Below are 9,814 nucleotides of genomic sequence, written 5' to 3' on the forward strand. Positions count from 1 at the left end.
CAGAGCTTCCTGGATGCACTTTGTTCTCAAAGGGCTCCACTTTGACCCCCACGCCCTTCCCCACCTTAGGGAGAAGTTGGCCCTCCTGGTCCTGCAGGAACAGCTGGTGCTCGTGGCGCCCCGGTGAGTACCTGCCCCTGAGCTTGGCTCTGTCCCTAGGCCCCTGGGAGTGAGGGAGCCAGCTCTGCCTCTCCGCCTGGCCTTGCAGGCCCTGGCACTGGCTCTCTCCCTGCCATTTGGGTCTGGGGGTGGGAGGAGAGAGGAGAAAGGAAGAGAGAAGGCATGTTGCCCTCATGATATGGACATGGCGGAGGGAGGGCCTTTGGGTCACCAGATCCTCTGACCAAGAGGCTTTCCGACCTGGGTTTCTTTGTTTAGGATTGAGCTTCCTGAAGCTGCTTTCAGATGCCTTCTCTCTGGGAGTTAATGTGCAGGGGGCTGGGCCGGGCCAGAAGGGGCTCTGGGCTTGTAGGAGGGAACAGAGCAGGCAGGCAGCAGGGCCTTACCGCTCCTGGCCCCTCTTTTCTCACAGGGTGAACGTGGAGAGACTGGACCCCCTGGACCTGCTGGATTCGCCGGTCCTCCCGTGAGTGCCTCTGTCCACCCTCCCTCCCCCTCCACTCAGGCTAGCTCCACATCCGGCACCCAAGGGCACCTTGCAGTCTGTGGGGGAGGGAGGGCCAGAATTTAAAGGAGAGAGAAATGGCCTCTTCCCTCCTCTCCTTTTATATCTCCACACTGATGTAACACTTTATCTTAGACCCAACTTTCAGGACCAGGGTGGACACACACACGCACACATACTCACTCAGAGTCTCTGGCCTTTTGGGAAGAACCACAAGTATTTGGCTTGCCCCTCACTCACTTGCTTCCTCCTTCCTGGGTCAGGGTGCTGATGGCCAGCCAGGGGCCAAGGGCGAGCAAGGAGAAGCTGGCCAGAAGGGTGACGCTGGCGCCCCGGGTCCTCAGGGCCCCTCTGGAGCTCCTGGGCCTCAGGTGGGTAGTGCCGAGCTCCCCCAGGAGCTGTTCCCACAGGGCAGGGACCACTGGGTGCAGGGTGAGGGGTGGACCAGCAGAGAATGGCTGGGAGGCCTGGGCTACACTCTACCTGTGTTCAGGGCCCTCCACCCAGCAGACTGTGGAGCCTGCTGCTCTGCTGCCACAGGAAGGAGAGGCTGCCAGGAGGAGGAGTTTGTACTTAGGGATAAAGGCTCAAGTAGCTAAATTGGCTTTCCATTGTCTTGGGTGTGGGGTATGTGGTAGGGGTGCTCTGGGAAGAACAGAGTCAGGCTGTGTCTCCCTGAGGAGTCATAGTCTCGGACAGAGCAGCCAATCTCCTGGGGGTGAGGGGGAAACCTCGCAACTGGCTCTATGGATGCCTGATGGGCTTTTTACCCTTGAGCTCTCCTAGAACAGAAGTCTCTTGGTGGCCAGGATGGCAGGCCCACATGTGACTACTTCTTCAGGCTGGGATTTTTGTGCCAAGAAAGCTGCATCTTTGAAAAACTAGCCCTCAGGAGTCCATTGTTGGGGCTCAGACAACTCTCCCCCGGGGCAACCGGACCTCACTGTCTCTCTCCCTCCTTCCTTCCCAGGGTCCTACTGGTGTGACTGGTCCTAAAGGAGCCAGAGGTGCTCAAGGTCCCCCGGTGAGTGAGGCCCCATCCCCATTCTCACACCCAGGTGGGGAGGAGGGCTGGGGGTGCAGCAGCTTCTTTCATTCCCCCACCCCCGGCCTCATGAAAAAGGTGTGGCCCCAGAGGCTCCACTGCAGTGTTCTGGGATTCACCAACTTCTTTCTTCCTCGTCCTGCTCTTGCCCCTAACCTGAGCCCATCCTGAGAGAAGAAACCCCTCTGCTGATGTACAGCGATCTTGGGAGGGCCGGTCCTAGGAGCTAAGTGCCTGGCTGAGTGCTCCCTGCAGGAGCCAGAGACAGAGAAGCTACAGCTGCCCAATCCTGTGGCCAGACCCCAAAGGCCCTTTTTCCCTCTCTGGTTCCCCTCGTCCTTTTCCACACTGGCCTCTGAGACCTCCCCCCACATTAGATTCTTGGACCTCCTGAGGGCCTGATGGATTCAGGGCCTCTCCTCTCCTCACACAGGGAGCCACCGGATTCCCCGGAGCTGCTGGCCGTGTTGGACCCCCAGGCTCCAATGTAAGTGCTGCTGCTGCCTGGTTCCTTACTCGGGCATGGGAGGCACAGGCAGGGGCCGCAGTCTGGCCCAGTCCCCCTGACAGGGCCCTGGAGAGCCCAGGCTCACGCCTTTGTGCCCATTCCCACACCTGGGAGGAGAAGCTAATCAGCCACAGGACGCATTCCCCTTGTAGACAGCTGGGAGCAGTGGGGCTCCCAATCTTCCCGGCTGGCTGGAGCTCAAACCCTCAGACTTTTGGATCAGTTGGCAGAATGGGGCTGGCACGATTGCCTTCATCACAGACATACATTTCTTGAGCACAATTTGTGCACTGGTCTCTGTACAAGTCATACATCTTGCCCTTAGGGAGTTTGCAGTGGAGGGAGGAGAGATGAGGAAAAGTCACCGAGCTCACGGTGCACAGGCTTAGCGGGCAGAGAAGCAGGGATTGAGCTGTTTTTTTGAGGAACTGAGAGTGGGCTAAGGTAGAGGAATTGAAGCTGAAGGGGAGGTAGGAGGGAGGGACTCTAAGTAGATCAGAAAAAGCTAAGCGTGCAGGGGCCGGAGAAGTCAGGGCTGGCTGCCCAGACCAATAGTGTAGGAGAGAAGATCAAAGAGGGAGGGAAACTGGTGGAGGGGAAAGTGCTGTCCCTGGGGCCACAGTAGCTTTGGCAGCCCAGGTGGAAAAGGGTGAATTGACTTTTCACTTCCTGCATTTGCTCCTTCTAGGGCAACCCTGGACCCCCTGGTCCCCCTGGTCCTTCTGGAAAAGATGGTCCCAAAGGTGCTCGAGGAGACAGTGGCCCCCCTGGTCGAGCTGGTGACCCTGGCCTCCAAGGTCCTGCAGGAGCCCCTGGCGAGAAGGGAGAGCCTGGAGATGATGGCCCCTCAGTAAGTGCCTCATCAGGCCCAGCCCAGCCCGGGGCCAAGGGTATGAGAAGCTTCTGAGCTCACAGAGCACAGAGTCAGGGGAGCAGGGGCTGTGGGTTTGCGGGGAAGTAGTGCAGAGGGAAGTATACCGCGAGGGCAGGAGGAATGCTGCTCCCTGCAGAGCTGGCAGCCAGGCTGGCGTGGGTGGGTGGGCCGCTTTGTGTCATTTCTCAAGTTCTCATCTCCTCCCTCTCCTCTTAGGGTCCCGATGGTCCTCCAGGTCCCCAGGGTCTGGCTGGTCAGAGGGGCATCGTTGGTCTTCCTGGGCAGCGTGGTGAGAGAGGATTCCCTGGCCTGCCCGGCCCATCGGTGAGTGAGGGGCACTCCTTCCTTTGGGTGAGCTGGGCCCAGCCTGGCTTAGGTCTGAAGCTCTTCACTTAGTGCTCTAGGTCGTGGTGGCCTGACCTCTGCAGAAGCGATGCCATCCTGAGGCTTCCACTCTCTCTGCCCTCAGAACTGTGCCTTTGATAGCCCTTTCCCCAGAAAGGCTCAGTGGGGTCCTGGGCAGGGACTTAGAGAGCACATTCATCATCCTTGTCATTGTCTTTTCAGGGTGAGCCCGGCAAGCAGGGAGCTCCTGGCGCATCTGGAGACCGAGGTCCCCCTGGCCCTGTGGGTCCTCCTGGCCTGACTGGTCCTGCTGGTGAACCTGGACGAGAGGTGAGCAGTGGGACTCACTGTGGAGAGACCCTTACTAAGGAGAGGAGCCTCGTGCATCTCCATGCCAGGCCAGCCCAGCCAAGTCCTAGTGCCCTGGAGAAGGGATTGACAGGATGGGCCATTAGGCCTGAGGTCCCGGGTGCCATGGAAGGTTGTTTTGGGAGGGAGAAGGGAACAGAGACAAAGCTTGGTGAGAAAGCAAGCTTTGGCTCCAAAGCTTTGGTTGGATAGCGGGAACAAGCCTGGGGCTTCTGAGGGGAGGACAGGGGAGCAGAGTGGGAGATGAGCAGGGCCAGCTCTGATGGCATCTTGTTTTCCGTTGCCCAGGGAAGCCCTGGTGCTGATGGCCCCCCTGGCAGAGATGGTGCAGCTGGAGTCAAGGTGAATATCTGGGGGGTCTCTCTGTGCCATGGGACCAGGAGGATGTTCTGTTGGATCAGCCTGGGGTAGCAGCTTGGGGTCAGAGTCTCATGTCACTCTGGAAGGACCTTCTTTCTTTGCCTCTTCTGGAGCATTGTTCTCTGAGTCTGAAACCTCTCTCCTGACAGGGTGATCGTGGTGAGACTGGTCCCCTGGGTGCTCCTGGAGCCCCTGGGCCCCCTGGCTCTCCTGGCCCAGCTGGCCCAACTGGCAAGCAGGGAGACCGAGGAGAAGCTGTAAGTACTGTGGGAGCAGCCGTCTCAGTGCTCCGCCCAAGGGCAGATAAAGAAGAAGGCCATGCTGTCCTGACCTTGACCTGATGCTGTTCCCACTCTCTTCTCACAGGGCGCACAAGGTCCCATGGGACCCGCAGGACCAGCTGGAGCCCGGGGAATCCCAGTGAGTGAGCGTCTTGTGCTGGGTCTCTGACAGAGGCAGGCTGGGAGGGCAACAGGGGCCCTGAGGACCCTGGACTCCTTGGCTTGGACGAGGCCAACAGAGGGCTCCTGCCCGGCTCGACCTGACCCAGCCTGTGTCTGTTGGTCTTGTTCCCAGGGCCCTCAAGGCCCCCGAGGTGATAAAGGAGAAGCTGGAGAGGCTGGCGAGAGGGGACTGAAGGGACACCGTGGCTTCACCGGTCTGCAGGGTCTGCCCGGCCCTCCTGTGAGTGTTGCTGTCTGTGCTCAGCACCCCAAGGCCACCTCTGCTCAGAGCGCACTTGAGTTTCCCATGCTGCTAAGACAACTGGGATCATCCTAAGAAATTTCTTGGGCTCTCTCAGGGTTGGAGGGAGGAGTAAGTAGAAAGGGAATGGGGATGGGACATGTATCTTCTTTCCCAACTTCATATATAAATATATTCAGAAGGCTCCCCATCCTGGAAGAGGGGGCCCTGTCTTTGCTGACCTCTGACCTTTGCCTCTTCCTTCTGCCCAGGGTCCTTCTGGAGACCAAGGTGCTTCTGGTCCTGCTGGTCCTTCTGGCCCTAGAGTAAGTGAGATGGAGTGAGCTCTTCCTCAGGGGTGGGGCCAGGGCACTGGCCAGGTGTCTGATGGGGAGGGAAATGTTGCTGCTTCTTGGGAAGCCTTGGGCTCAGGAGGCCTCACTCAGCAGTGGAAGTAGGTCTGGCTCAACGTGACTATGGCCAGAAAAGCACCTGAGATCATAGGTAGGATGAACTTGAGAGCAGCTCTCGGCTGTCAGACAGACCCCTGGGAACAGGACTTTACAAAGAGGAGCCTCGGAGGGCAGGAGAGCCATGACACTATCCTCTGGCTCTTGGGTGAATAGAGAGCTATTTGGGGTTCTGTGACTGAGAAATGTGAAGAATTGGGAGCAGAGTGGCTAGTGCTATCAGGATGGCCGCCTAATCACCTCCAGCTACTCCCCGACTTTCCCTTTGCTGATGGCTCTTCTCTTACTGCCTTTTTCTCTCTTGACTTGCAGGGTCCTCCTGGCCCCGTGGGTCCTTCTGGCAAAGATGGGGCTAATGGAATCCCTGGCCCCATTGGACCTCCCGGTCCCCGTGGACGTTCAGGCGAAACAGGCCCTGCTGTAAGTGTCCTGACTCCTTCACTGATGTCTGGAGTGTCCCAGCATCCAGGAAGCTTGAGGTCTCTGGTGCTAAGGGGCCTCTTTTGGGGCATCAGCCTGCAGTTAACGATGATGGCACCCTTTATACTAGGGTCTCTCTAGAGGTTCAAAAGGCCCATGACTTGTGCTGGGATGAGAGGGGCTAATGAAGAAATAAGGAAGATGTTATGGTTTTCTTGGTCCTGGCCTGCTGTACCCCTTCCCAACTCATGGGACTGGGAAGAAAACACTCCAGTACATTCTAATAGGTGGGGAATGGACACAGGAGGGACAACTCCCCAGAATTCCTGATTGATTTCTCTGTTTCCTCTACAGGGTCCTCCTGGAAATCCTGGACCCCCTGGCCCTCCAGGTCCCCCTGGTCCTGGCATCGACATGTCGGCCTTTGCTGGCCTGGGTGCGAGAGAGAAAGGCCCTGACCCCCTGCAGTATATGCGGGCAGACCAGGCAGCTGGCAACCTGAGACAGCATGACGCCGAGGTGGATGCCACACTCAAGTCCCTCAACAACCAGATTGAGAGCATCCGCAGCCCTGAAGGCTCCCGCAAGAACCCTGCTCGCACCTGCCGGGACCTGAAACTCTGCCACCCTGAATGGAAGGGCGGTGAGCCAGGAGAGCAGGACTCCCTGTCTCAGAGAGTAGGAAGTCAGCCCACTGGGCGTGGCCCCTTCAGAAGGAGGGAGGAGACACCCGTTAGTGCAGGGCAGAGGCAGGCCTGGGAGCGTCTGGCAGGTGGTTGCTCCCCAGACAACAGCAGAGACACTGCAGCCCTGGCTCCTGTCTTGCCAGGCTACATGGCAGAAGTGACGTCAGGGCAGAGTTCTGTCCGCCAGGCGGGCACTGCTCCTATGCTATTGCTTGCTCTGCCATTTAGCGCTGGACTGTCCCATTCAGGTCTCCTTGTCCCTGATCCCTTCATCTCCTCTCCCTTGGGCCATAATGGCCCTCACACCCTGCTCCTCTTCCTCTGGTGCCCCCGTAGCCCTTCCTGTCTCTGGCCCTTCGGGGAGGGTGTGTCAGTGCCGGCCTGAGCTCTGACAGGGTGTTGCCTCCTCCCCCTGCAGGAGACTACTGGATTGACCCCAACCAGGGCTGCACCTTAGACGCCATGAAGGTTTTCTGCAACATGGAGACTGGTGAGACCTGCGTCTACCCCAACCCAGCCAATGTTCCCAAGAAGAACTGGTGGAGCAGCAAGAGCAAGGACAAGAAGCATATCTGGTTTGGAGAAACCATCAACGGTGGCTTCCACGTGAGTGCCTCGTTGCTCTCTAGGCCAGAGATGGCTCCTCAAATCCTTTTCTTTTTTCCCTGGAAGTTTTTAGCACCTTGCCCACATTCTTACCAGTTTTCTTTGGGGCTGAAGAGGAAGGAAAGAGGAGAAATAGTAGTTTCTCCCATTTAGAAGTGCAGGAAGAGGTCCTCGGAGGCTTGCTCTACTCTCTGGAAGCAAACACGTCCTCCCAGTGACCCACTCTCCCAGTCCCCTTTAGTTCCTCTGAACCCTGGACACTTAGCAGCCCCTGAAGCTCATGGTCCCACTGAATGCCACTCACTCCCGGGCCTCATACCACCACTGTCTGCCCTAACAGTTCAGCTATGGAGATGACAACCTGGCTCCCAACACTGCCAACGTTCAGATGACCTTCCTGCGCCTGCTGTCCACCGAGGGCTCCCAGAACATCACCTACCATTGCAAGAACAGCATCGCCTACCTGGATGAAGCAGCTGGCAACCTCAAGAAGGCCTTGCTCATCCAGGGCTCCAACGACGTGGAGATCCGGGCTGAGGGCAACAGCAGGTTCACGTATACTGTCCTGAAGGATGGCTGCACGGTGAGTGGAGCTGGCTAGAGCTTCCAGAGAGAAAAGTTGCCTATGGCTGGGGGCTTGGGCTGGAGCAGGTGGAGGGTTGGTCCCCAGTAGTGCCATGGTCCTAAAGTGACAAGCTCATTAGAGGCGTGAGTGTGAGGGGTTATACAGAGAAAACATGCAGAGTGACAGGTAAGGGAGAGGAGCAAGTTGTTCTGTCTCCCTCACTCCCTTGGCTCAAGGGAAATAAGACCTTAGCCAGTGTTTCCAGTGACTCTTGTAAGAGGATTTGTATAACGTGTAAGGGCTGCCTGTGAGATGGAGTGACAAGGGGTTCACAGGTGGGGAGCTTACTGTGGGGAGTGGGAAGGAGGAGAAGGGCGGAGTAAAGGAGGCCCTGCTACTAAGGACAGGGGTGGAGGTGGAGAGGGCTCTGGCCAGCCAAGAAGAGGTCTAAGGAGCCCCGAGTGTGGTTTGCACTTTGTGTTCTATGATGCTCAGTTTTGTGGTCCTGGGCAGCTGGTATTGGATTGCAAGGCACCCACTGAGTAATGTCTCCTCTCTTTCTCCCCTAGAAACACACCGGTAAGTGGGGCAAGACTATGATCGAGTACCGGTCACAGAAGACCTCGCGCCTGCCCATCATTGACATTGCACCCATGGACATAGGAGGGCCCGAGCAGGAATTTGGTGTGGACATAGGGCCTGTCTGCTTCTTGTAAAAACCTGAACCCAGAAACAACACAATCCATTGCAAACCCAAAGGACCCAAGTATTTCCCAATCCCAGTCACTCTAGGACTCTGCACTGAATGGCTGACCTGACCTGATGTCCATTCATCCCACCCTTTCACAGTTTGGACATTTCTCCCCTCTCTTTCTAAGAGACCTGAACTGGGCAGACTGCAAAATAAAATCTCGGTGTTCTATTTATTTATTGTCTTCCTGTAAGACCTTTGGGTCAAGGCAGAAGCAGGAAACTAACTGGTGTGAGTCAAACGCCCCCTGAGTGACTGCCCCCCCAGCCCAGGCAAGAAGAACCCCCTTCAGGTGCCGGGCGCAGGAACTGTGTGTGTCCTACACGATGGTGCTATTCTGTGTCAAACACCTCTGTATTTTTTAAAACATCAATTGATATTAAAAACAAAAAAAATTATTGGAAAGAAACATTGACTTGGGCTTTGTTCTTTATTTTCCATTAGTGCTTGATTCTGTAGGCATGACCAAATGGCCACTCTAAGGCCTATTTCTGTTGACTTTTCAGCCAAAAGGGAGGACACTGAAGCCACACTAACTGGTTTAGTGATTTTACACAAAAACAAACTTACCTCTTTTTGTAAACCTTGGCACTGTGCAGAACCCAGGGGTAAACTGGGACCAGAGATCAAGATTTGGGAAGGGAGGCACAAAAGAGAGATGGCCTTATTCTTGAGAATAAACACAGAACACGACTCCAGGGCAAATTAGTGCAAGACAAGTGATAGCTCTGAGCTCAGGGGATGGGACATCGTGTGGGCCACATCTTGCTGGGTGGGAGAGATTGGAGTCCCTCCTGAGGGAGGAGGGGTCTTGGGATGGGAAGAGGAGAGGAGGGGAGTGAACTGCAGGGGCCTGTGCTGAGTGTACACAATCAGACAAACTTGGTGATCTACTTTTTTGTATCTTTCTCTAAGACTTTTAGGTCAAGAGAGGTGGGAGTGTTAAACGCTTACTGTACCCCTTATTCCTCTTTCCTGCCCCTGTCCTTCTGGTTCCTATTCTACACTTCCTGGGCTTGCACTTAAAACTTCCATGGACTTCCTCTCAACACCAGGCTTATGAATGGACAGCCTCTCATTTCTCCCTACCATCGGGCATCCCTTCCTTTCCAATGCCTTATGTATGCGTGGCAGAAACGAGGAAGCGGTCACCTTCTCCACTGGAAGAGGGCTAGTTCATGACGAACTAAAAGTAAAAATGAAAACGTAAGAATGCATAATTAGAGCAGCTATCTCATAATTTAAAACAACACGTCCATCTACCAAGAGAGCTGATGGGGGCCGGGGGAGAACAGTGCAGGTGCTTGTGAAAGCGTTTCCTTAGACAATAGGTGGAGCTGAAGAGTTGAGTTCTAATCTGTCAACCACACTCCAAGAGCCCATCCTGCTTCCAATCTCGCTTCACGTCACACTCTGGCGTCGGAGCTACTTTTTCTTACTAAAGCAGTTCAGTAGATTGTGGCCAGCAGCTTAGATCTTTGTAAGAGAAGTCCCATTTGCACCAGG

The 9,814-nt window shown here is 56.0% G+C and overlaps 1 protein-coding gene across 2 annotated transcripts in view; it reads left to right on the forward strand.

Annotated features, from left to right (window-relative positions):
• The window catches only part of COL2A1 (collagen type II alpha 1 chain), a 31,321-nt gene extending 22,604 nt beyond the window's left edge, over positions 1-8,717 (forward strand). For both annotated transcript variants that reach the window (XM_006916844.2, XM_025050306.1), the window contains 18 exons: positions 70-123; positions 533-586; positions 889-996; positions 1,596-1,649; positions 2,104-2,157; positions 2,867-3,028; positions 3,269-3,376; positions 3,620-3,727; positions 4,055-4,108; positions 4,276-4,383; positions 4,493-4,546; positions 4,703-4,810; positions 5,083-5,136; positions 5,593-5,700; positions 6,055-6,343; positions 6,805-6,992; positions 7,333-7,575; positions 8,127-8,717. In XM_006916844.2, the coding sequence (XP_006916906.1) occupies positions 70-123; positions 533-586; positions 889-996; positions 1,596-1,649; positions 2,104-2,157; positions 2,867-3,028; positions 3,269-3,376; positions 3,620-3,727; positions 4,055-4,108; positions 4,276-4,383; positions 4,493-4,546; positions 4,703-4,810; positions 5,083-5,136; positions 5,593-5,700; positions 6,055-6,343; positions 6,805-6,992; positions 7,333-7,575; positions 8,127-8,273 (2,055 nt within the window). In that variant the 3' untranslated portion in view covers positions 8,274-8,717. The remainder of the gene's footprint in view (positions 1-69; positions 124-532; positions 587-888; positions 997-1,595; positions 1,650-2,103; positions 2,158-2,866; positions 3,029-3,268; positions 3,377-3,619; positions 3,728-4,054; positions 4,109-4,275; positions 4,384-4,492; positions 4,547-4,702; positions 4,811-5,082; positions 5,137-5,592; positions 5,701-6,054; positions 6,344-6,804; positions 6,993-7,332; positions 7,576-8,126) is intronic.
• Positions 8,718-9,814: the final 1,097 nt, after the last annotated feature.

The sequence above is a fragment of the Pteropus alecto genome, unplaced genomic scaffold (genome assembly GCF_000325575.1).
Source record: "Pteropus alecto unplaced genomic scaffold, ASM32557v1 scaffold196, whole genome shotgun sequence".
Classification (NCBI taxonomy): domain Eukaryota; kingdom Metazoa; phylum Chordata; class Mammalia; order Chiroptera; family Pteropodidae; genus Pteropus; species Pteropus alecto.